The sequence below is a fragment of the Ruditapes philippinarum genome, unplaced genomic scaffold, assembly GCF_026571515.1.
Source record: "Ruditapes philippinarum isolate M1 unplaced genomic scaffold, ASM2657151v2 ctg3784_1_1_1_1, whole genome shotgun sequence".
NCBI classification, from domain to species: domain Eukaryota; kingdom Metazoa; phylum Mollusca; class Bivalvia; order Venerida; family Veneridae; genus Ruditapes; species Ruditapes philippinarum.
The window spans coordinates 21,448-41,237 of record NW_026865027.1 but is presented as its reverse complement, the minus strand read 5'-3'; the positions used below and the strand labels follow the sequence as shown (position 1 = coordinate 41,237).

The 19,790-nt window shown below is 31.1% G+C and overlaps 2 protein-coding genes across 2 annotated transcripts; both read left to right on the top strand.

Moving 5' to 3' along the window:
- Nucleotides 1–1,161: 1,161 nt before the first annotated feature.
- LOC132727607 (gamma-aminobutyric acid type B receptor subunit 1-like) lies at nt 1,162–15,226 on the top strand. Its single transcript, XM_060713166.1, has 10 exons — nt 1,162–1,239; nt 3,417–3,554; nt 4,875–5,045; nt 5,947–6,048; nt 7,181–7,246; nt 8,944–9,139; nt 10,952–11,098; nt 11,878–12,039; nt 13,100–13,186; nt 15,201–15,226. The coding sequence occupies exons 1-10, from the start codon at nt 1,162–1,164 to the stop codon at nt 15,224–15,226; spliced, it is 1,173 nt and encodes a 390-aa protein (XP_060569149.1).
- A 327-nt stretch (nt 15,227–15,553) lies between these two features.
- Nucleotides 15,554–19,011, top strand: LOC132727606 (gamma-aminobutyric acid type B receptor subunit 2-like). Its single transcript, XM_060713164.1, has 5 exons — nt 15,554–15,674; nt 16,284–16,406; nt 17,105–17,251; nt 18,120–18,305; nt 18,784–19,011. The coding sequence occupies exons 3-5, from the start codon at nt 17,105–17,107 to the stop codon at nt 18,985–18,987; spliced, it is 537 nt and encodes a 178-aa protein (XP_060569147.1). The 5' UTR covers nt 15,554–15,674; nt 16,284–16,406; the 3' UTR covers nt 18,988–19,011.
- The last annotated feature ends 779 nt before the right edge of the window (nt 19,012–19,790 follow it).

Below are 19,790 nucleotides of genomic sequence, written 5' to 3'. Positions count from 1 at the left end.
TAGATTTTAAGTGTCGTTTGAAATGTAAATATTACTTCTCTTGATCACGTTATTACAGTTTAACACATTGTAGAATTTTTCATAAAACTGGAGGCATGTTGCTTGAAATAAACAAAATTTGTTTGCCGTTACGGAGAAAACAAAAATCTTCTTTGTGCGTCTTTATTTGCACGTACAAGATTTACACATGAAATGATTAATGTCTGTGAATTTTTACTCTTCAGATATGAATTTTTCCCTTTTCTATGTAACTAAAATAAGATAGTCAATAAAAAGTTTAATTGTGTATGTGTGATTCATATAGAACATGTCATAATTAATTACGATGTAAGGACATTTTACGTTCGACAATTATTTGTTACACTTAACTTTCTTTCGAGTAAAACACTCAAGACCTTTTAAAAAGCAGATGTTTATCAAACTGATATCTTAATTGACCTCTTTATCTGAGAAAAAAACAATTGTAGCTTGATGACATTTTTATTCTAAACATTTTTGCCCTTTCCTTTTAATAACAGGTAAAGTAATTTCGATTCATTAGTCTTTAGAACTGGATGTTAATAAAGCATAATTGTAGCTAAAATGAAAATGTGAAAATTACTTTTTATTTCTCTTTCTCTTGATATATATACATAATCAACTAGTCGGTTGAAATTGCCACGAAGAAATGATGTTTAGAAATAATAACGGTCATTTTGTACGTTTTCCTCGCAGTAAAGTGCGCCATATAAAATAAATTGCCGCAAGTTCTATTAGGAAATAATGCCAATACCTTTACAAAGGAACTTTGATCTAGCGTAACTCGACTGAACAGAATAGCATCCATTCATTCAGAAAAGACATCCACGACCAATGGGATTAAATATACAATACTGTGATTTGTTTTAGCTCGTATTTTTAAATCAAAAACAAAAACTAAAACTTTAAAAATTATAACTTATGTTTTGACATTTTCTAAAAGTTTGAAATAAAAGGAAATAATCTAAAATGGGATTAACAAGATTTTGTTTTTATCGGTTACGATCATGGATTATGATATGTACTGTGTTTCATGTATCGGACATAAACGCAACAACAAGTAAGGAATTAAGGCTGCTAGGAATGTTGTCGATGACAGGAGAGAGCTGGGATGGCGGGGATTCGTGCTTAACAGCAATCAAAATGGCGGTTGATGACATAAATGCGAATGAGTTGGTTCTACAGAATTATAATCTTACGTACAACTGGTTTGATAGCAAAGTATGTGAGATTTCTACAATTTGGTACCTGTTGTTGCGTTATAATGATATACCCTCTTTAATAGTTATTCATTCGACAATTTCAGAAAAAATAGCATACTAACATAATACGATCACAATTGACTTTAAGGAACCGAAAACAGCATGCCTCCAGATTCATGCTAGTTTTCATGAAACATTTTAAAATGTATTAAGAAGTAAAATATCGTCAAGTGAACAAAAATATGTATCATATAAACATTTTAAACGGCAGCTAAAATATACAAATGCCAAAAGAAATGTCAGAATGTGTACAAATAGCCGTCATTGCGTCACACAGTAGAATATGGTGATAAATACTGCAAGATCAGTCATTTATTGCACATAGCATAAAATTGTTTCGTGACTTGTGAATATTTTTACATTTTTTAAAATTTTATTTTCCTCTAAGTTGAATTTCTTGAAATATTTTGGCTCATCTGGAGGCATGCACATTTTATATTACTTTTTACATTGACAAGATCCTTTTTCAATGTAAGCAAATGCATATCTTTATGATTGATAGAAATGATATATCTAGTGTTGCTTTTTTTCTTCATTCTTATACGCACACATAAATCGCATAAGCTAGAAAAATATTACAAACACATTTTTTCTAGTGGCTTAAATGAAAATAAATTGCTGTTTCTTCTGTATTGAATTACAAGAAAAGGAAATTGCTCAAGACCTTTTTTGCTTCTTAAATTATGATACTACATGTATATTATAAGTGCGTGATAAATAACAATTAGTTATTAAGTAACATTGGACATATTTGGTTGTAAAATTATAGATTGCTTTATTTTGCTTTGAAGTTGCAGGGGTAAAAAGAGTTTGAACACAAAGCAGACACGTTTTTTCTATTATTTTGATATATTGTATTAGAGTTTTATGCCCTTGCATAGTTATGCTCTTATTTGGAAAAGATCACTCTTATGTAAAAAACGTTCGATTAAATTAGAAGGAAAGGTCGCTCGCGCTATTACGCTCTATTCTGAGAAAACATTCCTTTATTAAGTACCCCAACTGGGCGCCGTTCAACCTCTTCAATTATTGCAACACATTCACTTAGCTGTTGAAATATTAACAAGAATAAATGTGAATCACCACTTAAGCCTTCCACACAATAATGTGCAATTACCGCACTGGAACTTCAATCAAATTGACACTTGTTCTAAATGGTAGAAAGAAATGTAGGCTATATTTATATATTAAATATAAAAAACCGGTTTTTACAAGTAAATATAATCTAGAATTTCTACTTTCTGGAAAACATTAATGTATTAAACATCATTTTATATCAACTGATTGATGTTGTAATATAAAACTATCAGTATATCACTGGGACTTAAGTCAATTGATTCTATATCGTTAAATCCTACAGCATTTGATGAATAAAATGTGTTTGAACAAGATTAATTCTCTGTATTCAAGCATTCCCATGACAACTGTTAATATAAAAGTTAGAGACGGTAATTTATTTGAAATGGGAGTAAATGGGCGTTGTGTGATAATTACTATTTTAATGTTATTTAAGTAATGCGTAAAATGTTTATTAAGATTGAAGAAAAAGGTTTTTAAATGAGCAAAAATATCGTCAAGCTAACAAATAAAGAAATTTCAGCTACAAGAGGCATTTATAAGTCATCCCAACTTCAATGATTGTGTCGAAATTTGGAAAAGTAGATAGTAAAGCAGTTGCAACATATGTGTGGCTCCAGTTGAGGAGAAACAATCAAACACTGCCATGTAAAATAATATATGTGTGTCTTTCTTAATATTAACAATGATCGAAATGTATGCCTATCCAAGTGTTCACAGGTAAAGGTCGATAAAAAAACTTGACATTTTGCCGTTATATGTGTTCCATTTCATATTTTACGGTGCAAAAATAATCAATAATCCACTCGTCGAATAGACGTTTTTATAAGTAGTGTTCACAACATATTGGTAAAGTTCTTTTTTATATTTAAACCCATCAATTATTGGGCAGTTTCCATGATAAAAGTCAATCTTTTGAAAGACACATATTACTAATTCAACTCAACTTGACAGCGAAAAAAATAGCATAATGTCATTTTTTTAATTAATGTTATTGTTTTTTTACATCATTTTTAAATTTGAAATATATAATTGAAATTTTGTTTTGTCTCCACCAAGTGCCATGCTGGATTATCCGTATTCCGGATGTCAGAGAGATTAAGCAAGGATCTGCCGTATACAATGGTGCTTGGGGCAGGCTGCTCGGTGGCGTCAGAGTCTACAGCTCAAGTTTCATACCTTTGGAACCTAACACAAGTATGCTTTATTAGTTTTCTATATGAATATGACAGATACTCACTTTCCAGTCCTTTACAAAATGCGGATAAAACCTTCATCAAAAAATAATATTGCCTTAATAAGAAAAAGCTAATATTGAAAACTCATAAAATATTGTTATATTTTATATTACGTATTTAATAATCATCTTTAGTTTACTCTGAAATACTTTTATTGAGTGTCAGAATTTAGTTTCTCTTACTTGCAGTTGTGCCACAAAAAGGACAAAACTATTTACACCCAAAATACACATTTTGGTTGTCTAGTAACCAAAATATGAACGAACTCCTTGAACCCATTTCGTTATATACGCGCCTTTTAACCAACGCTGAAAAGCATTTGACTCTGTCTCAATCCATTGAGAAGTTGCAGCACTTTGAAATCAATTTTGATGGGAAAAAAATCAACGCAAAATAGTGACTTTTGGGAATTTTGAGATGTCCCCTCGTTGCCATGGTAACAGAAAATTTAAGTCTGAGCATACTGTTGCAAGGGCAATGGTCCAGTCAATATTTGTGCCAAGTTTGATTAGTGTTGAAGCAGTTTTTATAGTATTATAGCAATTTAAACTTGTAACGGGAGACTTTTCAATGAAAACATCCATTTTTAACAAAATGCTCATGAAGTAATGGGTTAATTAATGAAATTTTGCCATTTCAAGTTGTGCTTTTTTAAGTTTTTATTATTATTATTATTATAAGATGCCGCTAAGTAATCGCCTGTTAAGAACATTTAACAACGCTTTATATATTTTGTGTAATATTTCGATTAATTTATCTATTTTTCCATAATTTCCTATCTCGTCAGTAAAATAAAAGAACCAGCTCGATCAGTTTCAACATTTAAATAAAAGATGTGTATATTGAGAGTCCTTTCGCTGATCTGTTTGCTTGGCAATATATTACTATAATTGTAATGTTTATTTGGCCGGTTTAACGTCCATGTTTACAAATTTAGTTTAGAATTCAGCAATCGGTTCACCTGCCCGGATTATCTGCATAACTTACCAGCAATTACCATTTTTTCTGCAACTAAATGACTACTTATGTCACGTGTTTTCTGAATCGAAGGTGAGAAAAAAAAATCCTATTATTTTCAAAGTCCAAAATCGATTGCGAAGGAGAAAGTTGGTCTCGCCCGAAAACCGCACTCGCGCCCAATGTGTTACAAATCCGATGAGCTCCCCCATTGAGTTAAGCAAGTGGACTACTGATTAATGAAAACATGTTTAAAACTTGAAAAAATATACGTATCTCTGAATGTGTGTTGTATTTACACATTTATTAAATTATTTATCAGCTCTCGTTTGCATCAACATCACCAGCGTTGTCTGACAGGAAAAGATATCCACGGTTCTTTCGCATTGGAATTCCAGATCAAAAGCTTAATCCTTCTAAGCTTAGTTTGATGAGAGAATTTGACTGGAAAAAGGTCGCAACGATCAACCAAGCAAGAGAATTTTTCTCCGCGGTAATAATATACCTGTTACTTTTATGATTTGAAATTAATTTTTGACGTAGCTTATTTTCAAGGCAGAAATCTTTCAATTATCTTAAATGAAACATTATCCTTTCTAATTAAAGAATGTTTTGTATGGGTTTTTTCTGTTTACATCATTAATACGTTCAATTTACTCAGTTTGTAATTTTCGCTGATTTCTTTGACGCCACTGCATCTTAAGAATTATAGATCATATGTAAAAAAGATAAGACTAATTGGCTTTCGATGCCTTGACTTTACAAATTGATATATTTGCTAACTCTATTTAGAAGCGCACAAAAGAATTGTTGCTGTACGCCAACTTTTCTGTGTTATTGTTTCACTGATTTTAATCCCCATTTAAGCATTCTTCTGAACTTTTATCATGTCATAACATTGATTTCTGTTGATAAAATACATGCCTGATAAATTTAGATTGATCAGTCACCCTTAGCTTTATCAGACACCTCATCAATATATACTGATATAATATAAGGAGAATGAAATATTGTACCTCTCACTGGTTTGAAAACATTAAACTTATTAACTTTTCGAATTCATTGTCACTCTTACATTTGACTGAAAACATTTGGTACTTTTTTCTGATAGATATGGCCCTTTGCATATTACTACGCGCGGCATGAAGACAGATTCTGTTTTATTTGGAATTTAAAGAAAGAAAAGGATATTTATATTGAAATCATGATATATAGAATATCAAACAAGTGTATGATATAATATAATTTATAAGGCTCGACATGAAAAAATGAAGGGCTCGACAGAGCTTCGAACTTCTTTTTTTCTTAGCCTTGCCTAATAAATTTTGTAATATCAGACACTTGTATGGTATTTTGTATTAAATTTTTAAAAAATGGGAAATATATTCAAACAGGTAATTGACGACTTTGTAAAGAACACAATCAACACCGACATTACAATACTGTCACAGGAAATATTTGTGACTAACCCCTACAACAGACTTCTAAATTTGAAGGTAAATAAGCAACTAGCGTTTATAAAAATGACATTTATAACGAAGTTCTATTCACATTTGTTATTATATATCAGTTTCGATAGTGTTACATATTTTATAATTGATGACAGATAAAGGACTTTCAAATTACGGATTTAATAGAATAGTATAACTTAAAATAGATGTTAAACATTAATGATATTTACGTTATGTAATAAGCAAATAAGCAAAACCCTCTGCCACTTTAACAAGGAAATCTTTTTTTTAGACGTCAGCGTCCTTGATTTCTATGGATTGAATATTGTTTAAGCCGGCGCCAGGATGCCAAAGGAATTAAAATGCTCTATTCTGTTTCTGCCATGCACAAGCGTATTAAAAGAAATGTTACAAAAGAGGGATGAAGCAATGAAAACAACAAAATTACATAAAAAAGACTCTGTTTAATCGAGGCTCTTCATGAGGGAAATAAAAAAACACATGAATGTCATTCCTCATGCACCCTAGCACCGACTTAAGCGATATTAAACCTCATACACAAAATGTGGGGGTATCAATCATCCCAAAAGACCGATAAATATATCTTGAAGCAGGAGGCAACATTTTACAGCTACCACACGACACCTGCTGTTATCTGTACATTTCTGCTATTTCCTTTTTTATTTTTAATTGCGTCTATAAATAAAACAACTCGTTTCAAACAAATGCATCGTTTTCGATTTAGAAAGAAAACGAAAAATACTATAAAATTACATATTTGTTAATGAGATACCGTTATTGAGATAAAAAACGTATATCCTTTTTCCATATTTTAACTTTAAAAAAATATTTTTCACTATTGTGAAACATAATTTCGTATTTAAACAGTTGTCTTGTTGGACTTCATTCCCCTAAATTAAGCTTATAATGAAGACATTTAGCTCGTAAGGTCAGAAAAGAGAAAACAAACCTAATATGATAAACAGAAAATTCAAGTTTTTTCCCTAGATACCGGAGTTATTTTCATCTTGTAATATGAATATTATCATATTTTACACTTGGCTACCGCCACTCATGAAAAATTTATTTTCATACAACTCGATGAAAATAAATCCTGTATTTATAGAAAACCTTGAATAACCTCTAATCATTTGTTACCATATTTATCTTTTTATAGAAACAAGATGCGAGGATTATTATTACAGCTATGTACGAGGACAAGGCGCGTGAAATGATCTGTGCGGTATGAAATTTTATATCTCATGTTATAGCCATCTTTTCCTATTCTTTTTTCTAACTTGCTCATTTATCTTTCTATTACTGTTGATTAGTAATTGAAGGATTCGTGTAGTAACATTTTGTTTTGATTAAGATTATGTATTATTGTTCTATTTGGTAATGGTGAAATTACTTTGATGCAACCTGTATACAGGATGAGGTAACTGTATCAAGCATTTTGACAGAAGTATGCCCCTTTTTTCGACTTAGAATTTACATTAAAGTTTTTGTAATAGTTCGAATATTTTCAAAGTCCATTGACATATGGCTTTGAAACTTTTCACACTTGTTCACCATCATTACCCCAACCTGTAGACAGGAGGAGGTAACTGTATCAAGCATTTTGACAGAGTTATGCCCCTTTTTCGACTAAGAATGTACGTTAAAGTTTTCGTAATAGTTCAAATATTTTCAAAGTCCATTGACATATGGCTTTGAAACTTTGCACACTTGTTCACCATCATTACCCCAACCTGTAAACAGGAGGAGGTAATTGTATCAAGCATTGTTTTTACTATCAAGAACTTAGAATAGTCGAGCGTTGCTGTCCTACCGACAGCTCTTATTTATTATAATTACGTTCGTGCCGTGCCATTTATTTATAATCATAGAGTGTTGGATAATCAAAATTAAAGTTGCGTTGTTCTCAAAAATTAACACAAGTGCCAGACACGTTTTAAACAACGACAACACGCAAACATCTACTTAATGTTAATGATAAGAAAGTTATAAAAGAGAATAGTGGCAGAATGAGGAGGAAAATGAAATTGTCAGAAATGAAAATATACTTTGATTAATTGGATAAAGTAACATTTTGCAGACAGTGTATAATAGTTATTTTATGTAATGTGTATATCAAATATCTTGAGGGAAATAAAACATAATTTACAGCATTGATAAAAAACGATAGCTGATATTTCAAAGTCAAAAAACATGTAAGACGAATTAATTGAAAGAGAAAGTATGTAAAGCGGGCAAATAAAGTTATTTGGAATGAAAATAAATTTGATGATACGAGGGTATTGTACGTTTTTCTGTACAATACTGAATTCTATTGAACGAGTACTCAGCTGTGAAAACAATTGGACGAGGCGATAGTCAAGTTTGATACAGGTTCTGCAGCTGTGTACGAGTCCAATAGAATCAGTATTGTTATAAACCATGCTCCATGACCTCTTTATTTCACATCACAATTTCTTGACATTTTGACAGAACTTTATTACTTCAGTTTTAATAATTTTGATAAGGGTTTTGAAAAAATGAAAACGAGGCTAGATGGTTTGCGATATGGATTTGATATGTACCTTTAGGACTCTGGAAATGAAAATGAGGCTATATGCGGTATGATATGAATTTGATATGAACAATTTGGACTCTGAAAATGAAAACGAGGCTATTTTGAGTGTGATATGGATTTGATATGACCCTTTTGGAAAATGTAAGCGAGGCTAAATTGATAATGTATTCAAATATGATTTCTATTGCAACATCACGAGGTGCAAATGCTGAAAGTGCATTGGTCATATTCTATATGTTGTGAAATAAACTAAAATATTGAAACAAGTCTGCTCAAATGCACTTTTCCGGACTCTCAAAAAATCATCCTTTAACGGTATGGAATTTGTCTTAGTTCTGATATAAATGCATTACGAAACTTTTTAGGCTTACAAGATCGGCTTTTATGGTCCTAAGATTGTGTGGATTTTCAATGGTTGGTATACGCCAACATTTTGGAAAATAAATTTAGAAACAGTTGATTGCACGGAGGTAGAAATGTCCCTTGTAGTTGAGGGCGCCTTTTTGACAAGTTCTGTATACTCCAACCCGATAGAGGAGCGAGGAATAGCCAACCTGACAGGTAAATATCTAAGACCTGCATATATTCAGCCAAATATAAATTGTGAATAAAACATGTAGTATTTTGGTAGGTATCAAAAACAAAAAATCTGTATTAACAATTTGGCAACTATTGAAAAATAGGCATACCTATATATATGGCAGAGTACTTATTTACAGAGTACAGTGCAGGTAATTAATTTTTAAACGTGTCACATTAAAAGTTCTATGATCGCCGTCGTATGAATACATCTGCAGGTATTCATGTCTCCAAATTCAAAGTTCTACCATTTTTTTATCATCAAATATTGAAATATTGTACCTAAGTCGGTGCTAGGGGCGTTGACGATAGCTTGCACTTTTTAGTACCGTCCATGAACAGACTCAATCAAACCGAGTCTCTAACATTTTCAACTTCGCTGTTTCTTTGGGCGTTCTTCTGGGATTTCATTTTTATCAATTTAAAGACTATGACGATTTATTCTCAAGAGCTTTATATGCAATAAAGTTTATGCTTGAAAGTTCTTATGAATAACATAAATTTCCCTAGTGTACTCGGTGCGACACAATATTGAAACTGGAATGACATACACAACGATATGTTTATTGAGAATATATATTTAAACAACATCTAAATAAAATGTTCTTGTTTCGGAACACACTTGCGTACAATGTAGCTGAACAAACAGTATTAAAAGAAAACGAAACACCGTTTCTGTTGGCCACACGCATGTTAGAAAAAAGTAGAAACGCATTCATTGTGACCGAGCACATAGTAAGAAAAAGCAAAATGGCTTTTATTACAAATTTTATAATAAGACGTCCTTAAAATGCAACAAGGGCAAACACATATTAGAAATAAGCGAAATTGTCCGCTCGTGACCGAAATAAGCATTGAGACAAAACATTGCTTAAATTAAGCAAAATAATTGACTGGAATTATTAATAAAAATAGAAATAAATTGCTTGTCTGAATTTAAGTTTTACCATTTCGTTAAATATGTATCAAATAGTGAGGTGGTACTTTTTTAGTGCGTGGTTTACTGGCGTTAATTATAATGTAATTGTTGAAAATTCATAAAGTAAAAAGGATTTTAGTTTTAAAAACTTCTTCCATTTTTTTCTATATGGTTAATAGAATATGAGCAAATAGTTTTATCGAATTGAGTTACACGTAATCACCTTTAATTTGTGATTCTGATATCATATTTCAGCCTTGGAGGTCGTATTTATGGGTTGAACATATTGATTTTGACATAATGATATCACTTAACTTTATATCTGGAGGAGCAATGACTGAACGAAGAAAAGTATTGAACGCATTAACGCATTAAAAGGGTTTAATAAGTGTTATCATTACGAAATAGTTACATATGAAAGATATGGTTTCATTCTTTCTCCTTTTAACATAATTTTATATATGAACAAATGGTCGTATATTGGCAAATTCTAAACTAATTTTGACATGCCAATGTCTGAAATCAAAGGCAATTTTGACAAGTCGGTTGATGAATGTTTCATAGATGCTTTCTTTCTATTTTTGTTCGCCGTCTGTTGGATGCAGCGTTGATTGTGTGGTCGGGTTATATCGGACCTGCGTTCTGTTTGTTTTCATTTCTAATGTTCATTGTATGAGAGATTGATTGAAATGAAAAATACTTTAACAATACCTAAAAATTTTGTTGATGGCGATTTACTGAATAAAATGACTTGTAGCTGAGAAAAGCATTGTGGAACTCTATAAAGCATTTACAGACATTTCTTTTATTAAAAAAAATAAATGTATTCTAAGGAAATAGATATATACTAGGCGAAAATATGATTTCCATTTTAGTGTCGGAATTTTTCAAGTTGTACCGGGAGCATCCAACGTACACATCAAGTTTAGAGGACAATGTTTTCCTGACTCCGTGGTGTTATGATCATGTCTGGGCCGCGGCACTAGCTCTAAACTGCACCGATGCTACACTGGTCAGTAGTGGTAAGTAGTTTAAAAAATCTTGGGTATTAAAAATGTAACCAATGTCGAAGATTCGTCTTGCATGGATCGATATCTTCATAACTATGCACACCTGAATAATCAATTCAATACCATTATTAGCGGGAAAAATATCTTATATAAAAAACTTGTGATCTAAATGATATGAAATTCAAAGAGCGGAACTTCTCATGAGAGTTGAAGTTCACCAGTAACATATTAAACATGATTTATCTTTTCATGCACATATTGACATCGATGGACCCAAAGGAATAGAAATTGGGTAAACATTAAATTAAGCTATCATACTGACATCAAAGGACCCTAATGAACAGAAATTGCGGTTAACATTTATCTAAGCGATACTGGTCACAACAGAAATAACAGAAATAGCAATTTCTCTTTAAGTGACATTCTAGATATTACACGGTATCAACAATTATTATGTCGGAATAAAGTCTCGCCATAGAAAATATTGTAAATATGCTCTTTAAACATTCATCTTATAACCTTTTGATATTTTGCCAGATAAACCCTACAACTATTGCTAATTTTATGAAACGTGATGTAACTCTAGCGTATGTGTATGTTTTTAAATTCTTAAACACAATGTACATGGTATTTAGTCAGAACCTACGGGCGTGGATTGCATTAACAAATGTCGCCCTTAATAAGACGCAATCGTAACCTTTTCCATTGTGCCGTTTTTTGTTGTTGTTTTTTTTTTGTTGTTGTTGTTGTTGTTTTTTTGCGTTCTATTATATTTTTACAGTTATTTTCAGGACATTCTAAAACGCTTGACTTGTTTACATATACTGACTCTGATATCAGTGATATGATATTCTCTTGTATGACACGAACGTCACTGACGGGAGTGTCCGGTCGAGTGGTGTTTTCTACAGGTGCTGACCCCGACAGACTTGTGAAAGTTGAGCGTATTCAAGGTAAGGTACACGGTAAAAGTCAATTGCTTGATTTTGATATATATAGTAAATGTCCCTTTTTCTAGTCAATTTCAACATATTCTCATTTCCAGCTAGCAAGAGCTAACATCCCTTCGACTATATTTGTAGTAATTTTGCTGTCATAAAATAGACTGACTAAACGAATATTAACTGTAAATGTGGAGCATTAAAATGTTTATTTTCAAACTGAGTTTATGTTAATATTTACTCATTATTTCAATCATATTATTTCTGGTTTTGGCGTTTGTGCCTTGTGTTGTATATTAAGATTTCGTATCCACCCTTTATGAAAAAATAATGTGTCAAAAGCATCAACAATTTTACCAAAGCATTATTGCTGAAATTGCACGACTGAAATTTCACATTAAATTCTAATAAATTTATTTCACTATCTGATTTCATAATTTTAAGGATGATATTCGCAAATGATTAATCAACAGTTACTTGTATTTACATGAAAAAAGATGTTTATAAATTATATTCGAGTAAACACAGATGGGAAAGATTTATTCAGTCTTGTGCATTATCATTTCTGTCATATAATGGTTCTTCATTAACGTCAACCTTTACGATCTGTACGATCATAAAAATTTGCAAAAAAAGTAACTAAAAACGGCCGCGACAGACCAATTTAATTTGTAAATACCTCCTAATTAACTTTAACATATACATAAAAGTAAAAGTTTAAGAAGTAGTTTATATTGTGCAATATAGTTGATTAGTAGGATATAGTTGAGATTTGTTAATGTCCTCGTGAACGTTTCAATCATATATATGATGATTATAATGATGATGATTGTGAAACAACACCAGACATTAGACTCACTAGTAAGACATTACCTTATGTTGTGTATAAAATAAAGAAGTGTTGTGCAGCCCCAACAAAGTATTGATATTAAACATGTGAGACTGAAGATGTATTATTGTACATGTATCTTAGTTGCTTACAGAATTTTTTAGTCTCAGATCTATGTGTATCTGGCATAAGAAATAGCTAAAATGAATTGCTAGAATATGTACATTTTGATTACCTTCATAGATGGTGCCAGGATTAAGATAGCTCTGTACAGACAGGACAAGAATCCTCAGTATTTTGAATGGAATGCGGGTGCCTTGAAATGGAAAGGTATGTACTGTTAATAACATTTGTATTAATTAAATTGAGGTAATTCATGAACTGCATAATATATCTTTAAAAACAAACCAAATCTGAAAATTTCATGTAATTTTGCCTTTTAAGCCTGTGCTTAAGGTGTGGAGTGCAGCTTGCATTTACCACTACCGATACATGAAAATACTTAATAAATCCGAGCATGCAGCATTTTAAATATTGTCAATATCAGCGTTCGATATACCCATTTGTGACCATTTCGTTGGTCCGGAAGGATCTCTCTATTTTAAAATTGTATTCTTCAAATGTTACGTGTCATTTTGCAGCTGTACTTTACTTTAACATCGATATATTTGTCTGGTCCTTTGGGATCTTGACCCTGGCACATTAAGTTTTGAAGATTGAACACTGCTTTAGCTAGTGCTAATGGGCGTACGCACAGAATGTTGCCTCTTTTCCATTTTCTCTCATGAACAGACTCTGAGTTTGCAATTTTCAAATTTGTTGTAATGGCTTCCAGGGATTTCCTATTTTCCAGATTTTTGCAAACTAGCAGGTATGATTATTTGTTTTCACAATAATAGAATAAGGCAAATAACACATCCCTGCAGTCTGGTCAAGCTTTATTCTTCGGTAGTTGTTCATTCGATGTTTGTTTGTTATCCCTTTTAACTGTATATTTGGAAACCAATAAACAAACAATATGCAATCCAAATTCACAACAAGTCAGTAATTAAAACAAACACAAAAATAATTGATATAAAAGATAATCTTCCTTCAGATGGATTGATACCAAGAGATTTGCTATATAGAAAAAAGAATGATTTTCCCGGGTTTGGTCTCAGCTAAACCCAATGTTTTGACGCTTGAACTTAGGGATTATTTTATCAATTTCTTTTTTTGTGTTCAATTCATCTACGGGAATAATGGGTATGTCATTCCCCTTTTCGAAAAATCTGAATCAAACATCTTATTAGGCTTTAGCATGACCATGAAAAAATAGGGGGTTATATCCAACTTACAAAGCCCCTTTATTTCTTGTTAATTATCTTTACAGGATTAACTATTCGAAATCTTCTTTTAACAATATTAAATTAGTTTTGGCAAGCTTGTAATTTATCATTTGCAGATCTAAATCATTTTCTTTGTTGGTCATGCCTATAATTAATAACTTTAATAAGATAACAAACGGGGACGCTTACTATTAGTAAAGCTAAGCCTCTTTCAATATTAATATCGTATAAGAAACATGTCTGATAACGACTTATGTTGTTTATTTCTTCTTACTCTGCATTTGATCTTTTATTTAGAGGATTAAACAGAAGGGTTGACCTGCCTTTCAACTGTGCTAATTATCGTATTTAAATAAAATAAGTGACTTGATAGAAAGGCAAAGAAATAACTTTTGTTTTTTATATACGACAGATAGATGACAAGCCAAAATGCATGCAATGATAAAAAATGTTAACCGACATAATGATTGCAAATTAATAGATCAGAAATAGGGTTTATTGCATTATTATATTGTACAAGAACTATTATTCCATTTTAATAGGCAATACGTTTTGATTTATTGTTGCTTTAAATTTCAATTAGTTCATACGAGATTGATTTAAAGCATTATAAATATATGTATTTCGTTGTCTGTTGAGTTGCTATTGAACTGATAATCACACAGCTATGGTAATGATTGAATCATAAAATTGCTTTTCATAACATAATTATTATTTCAGCTTATTTCGTCTATTTTAGCTATGTGAAAATGTCCTCATCAAATATTAACAACGTTCTTCTCTTGGGATGTATACTTTGTTATTGTACAGTTTTCTTTAAATCCGTTCCAGCGAACACTTTTATCTGCAAGGTATTCTTCAGTGTCTTCACCTGTATTGTTTCTAAACATAAATTAGTATAATATTTCTTCTTTATGATAGGAAATATGTATTGGCACAGTCCCAGTTTTATTTTATCATGAGAACATTATGCGTTTAATTATTTTCTATGTAATTTCTATGACCATCTATTATAGGCACCTACGTAGAATCATTGCGATGACTTCAATATGGATTAATATAAAGAACCATTTACTGAGAAGACAGAAACCACTGTTTGTAATATGTATTCTTATTATCCATTTGCATATCAATTTTCTATGGGGCAGCATTTGATGAAATATACGTGTTATAACATAACGTTGATCTTATGAACTCGTGTGCAAAACTTTCATTCAATGATAATGTTCGACAAGTAACTTAGATGCATTATAATCGCTGGAGTGTAACTAAAATAGATTGTTAAACTGAATGTAGTCCCAAAAAGCTCATGTCGTAGGATTATTTTTAATACCTATCATAATCATAAATTAATCCGTTGCGTTTCCGTTTTGTTTTTGTAGGCACGAGTGATAAGCTTCTCTTTGGGCTTTACAATAACCTTTGGTGCATTATTCACGAAGACATGGCGAGTGTATCGTATATTTACAAATCGGAAATTACTTAAACTTGTAAGAATGTTTCTTGGATATATTTTGACCCTCTTAAATGTTCCAGCAAAATTGAATATTTATATTTCATTCTTGAGTATTTGATTAAATTTTCAATCTTGAATATTTGATTGAATTGTCATAGAAATGTTTCATCATGAATGTCTGCATTCGATATCATGCGTGAATTATTATAAACATGACAAGAATAAAAACCGATAAGAAAATTTGTAGAAAGTTTTGAAAAGATACCAAATGTTAGTATGTATGTCCTAAAAAGAACTAGATTTACGACAAAGATCATACTTGTGTGTCATAGTGACATTTACTAATTTTCTTTTTAGATACTTAACTCTTTTATACGAGTAAATCGTAAGAACAGTCATTATGTTGAATAAACCACCCTGCTTAATTGTGCGCTTCATTTAATGGATACCTTCCGTAACAATTAACTTTTCAGAATAAACACTTTTTAATCTGCTCATTAATACTTTTGTTATATTTAGCCCGTTACTGCACTAAGTTGACTTTTAGGTGACTATTATGTCGTTATTTTTTATTTATTTATTTTATTTTATTTTTTGCAATTAATTTGTTATACAAATCTTTGTTTTTTATATTTTCTTTCAGAGCATTAAGGACCGTCAGTTGTATGCTATTATAATTGGTCTTGTTGGCTTAGTTTTAATTGTGCTCATAAGTTGGGAGCTTGTAGGACCACATGAAAAGCAGACAAAATTTCTTGTCAAAGAGGTGATCTTTTGTTTACATTTGGACATTGTTTCTAGTAAGGTTATATTTATTCAGAACCAATGCAAGCAGATCCCTGATATTTTTAATGCAATTTTTGTTCTTAATGTCTAAATTGCAAGGCGATAGTATCTATTTCAATTTGGGAATAAAGGAAATAGAAAAATTATGATACCATCATAGATTCAGTTTCATTTCCTATCTTCCTATGACACAATTTTCACCTTTGTTCCCTTTTGGCGTTTTTCTCCAAACAAAAACTGATTTCCTGTAACTGAATGTAAATCAACAGAAGCTAAACATCTTTTACCTAGGAAAAAAATCTTCGAGAAATGGAAATTTGATACTTTTTGACCTTAAAGAACTATTAAGATGTGTGACATACATATAAATTATGATGATAATCAAAATATGAGAATGCACTCTATTTTATTTCATCTTTGCTGATACATAGCATTCCAGCAACATGAATGCGATGTGACAGTCAAATATTTAAATATGAAGTAGGTCTTTCCTTTTTCTTTTTTTTAAAGAAATTACTTACAAATATGACTTGAGTTTAGAATGCAAAAGGTATCTAGTATATGTTAATCATTTAAATCATGTGTAGACAAAATTCTTCTCAGCGTAATTTTACATATATTCATGTTTTTGTTGATTTTTGTGTTGACAAGTACTGGGTTTTATTGTTCTAATTTTAGATGTATTCCGCTGGAGATGGCGTTGAAATACAACCGTTTGTTAATATTTGTAGCTCAGATTATGCGGACATGTTCGGATGGCCTCTTTACATAATTGAAGGAGCTTTGTTGTCGTTTGGTGCTTTTTTAGCGTGGGAAACTAAAAATGTAGTATTTTTTTTATAAATTTTAAGGTATTCGTCAATCAACAGCTCAAAGAGAGTCAGCCGCCTACGTACATTTTTACTAATATATGAATGTTACCCAAAAAAAAATGTTTAGACGACAAGATTTTAATAAATTCTATGTTATGTAAATGTATTTTTTAATCTCAATAGGATACTAACTGTGGCAGAATAGGTCGATTTTTTTGAGCTCGTGATTGGTGTATTACCTTGTTCACCTTGTTTTAGATCTTTTTCCTTATCTTTGTCTGTCAACTAATTGTCGCACCATGACAGTTAAAAACAGCACATTCTAATCGGTGTTACTGAATTAATTCATTATTCTGACATCTTGTATATATATATAAACGCTTCTTGTTAGACAATATGATTCATGATATTTTATATGTTTACTTTATGTAACAGGAAAGTGAATAGTCACATAATTGTTGTAAATACATAATTGTCTTGATTTCAAAGTTGAATGACAAAATAGTTTTATTTGGTTACGAAGTAAGCATGCATTGATTTTAATAAGTTAATATTGTTATTATTTCCTTTGTCTTTTAGAGAATATCGTTTGGAAATACAAATTTATGATTTCTTTTAGATAAATGGAGTACATGTATTTAATGTAATGTTTTTCGAAATTCCGGCAATGTCCGACATTTTCCGTACATATATTTAATAGTAAATACGAAGCGGACATTTGACAATGTCATAACCATGTGATGATTACTGCTTAGAAATATTTAGAAGTCTAATTAATCTTAATCAGATAGGAAAAACAGCTTCCAAATATCTCGAAGCATTTAAGAGATTTTAATTGGTTGGTTTCTTAAATAAAGCATTGTCATATGAATATCGTGCAGGTACGGATAAAGGCATTAAACGACTCGTACCGTATTGGTCTGTGTTTATACAATGTTGTGATTCTGAGTGCGGTTGGGTTGACCTTGACATTGCTACTAGAAGATGAGATCATCATATATGGTATCACATCAGGTTGCCTTCTAATTGGTACATTTCTGACCCAGATTGTCATTTTCCATCCCAAGGTAAGAACTGAATAAGAAAATGGTCTAAAAACCAACTCGCTCAACTATGACTAACCTTTAATTGCTTACCCTTCGAAATGCAGCAACGTTTTTTTTTTTTGTGGGCGGCTGTTCTACGCAATCATTTGAGCGCGTGCAGTAAAATAGTTATAAAATATTGTCCATGTGACTTTTTTCCCGATTTTATTGACCTGTAAACTATGCTTACATTACAGCATGGCTTGCATTTATATATTCGGTTCTTACATTGGTAATGTCTATGTATATTATGATATTCAACCTTGAATGGATTGCTTCTTAGCTCAACAAATTAACTTGTTGCCAAAACAATTAATATTTACTGAATATGTTAATATAAAAATCTTTTTTTTTCACATACAAATGTACATGCTTGTATGTGAAATATGGGGTCTTATATGACAATTAAAAATTCAATGAATATTTTTTTTTTTTCTTATTCTTATTTTTCCGAGTTTAGATTCAAGCCGTTTGGTATAAAGTAGATGGACAAAATATGGCTCTAGATGATAATATCGGCACCAGAGCTGGCCTTTCAACGATCCCATCGACGAGTTTTATACACGATGACAACAAGTTATCAAACGGTTGTAATGAAATGAATGTTGATGAAAGTGTGTTGAAGAAAAGAACAAAGGACTGTAAGACCGAAAGTTCAATCTAGACACGAAACATTTGTCTACGATAAAAAGATTTTTAAGATTTGACAGTTGTACAGTTTTGGTACCGTTATTGCGCATACGCTATGAGTTCAAGCGTTACATATAGATGCCTTTTTATGGCAAGCTATCAATTTGACTTTAGAGGAAAAATACGCACATGTGATGGGTCGTTTTTCTAATTAATGATTGCCTTTGATGTGCGTTTCCATTTGTTTTTAAAACAACAAATTTAGGGAAAGACATTTTATTTTCTATCAAACTTTGAATGACATTTTTCACATCCAAGCGAAATGTTAAATTCAAAACAATTGTTCATTATTCTAACATGGTTTTCTTTTTTCACAAAAATATAAATAACAAACGTCAACAATGACCTTTTTTGGATAAACACACTTCGTTATTGACAGGGTACGTTCATTTAATAAAACGAATGGACAGTCTTTTTATATTTTAAACAGTTTTAACATCATCCTTATTTGTCAATATCAATCGGTTGTTAATCTTCATTATCATAGTCATTTTTTTTAGCTCAAATCGACATCGAATAAAAGAACATGCTGTCAAATTAATTAATGAATTTTACAAAACAAAGACAAGCTTAGCATAATTTGTAATTTTCATTTTATTTTTATACTTTTTTTTAGAGAAAATTCTTCAATAAAGAAACATAATAAAAGATAAAAAGCGATGGCAATTTTGCACAAATATCAATCATCAATTTAATTGGAAACAGGTTGGTTGCTTTCTGTAGAATACATTTTATCTAATTATTTTATCTATACACATGTATATACATGAACGAGAG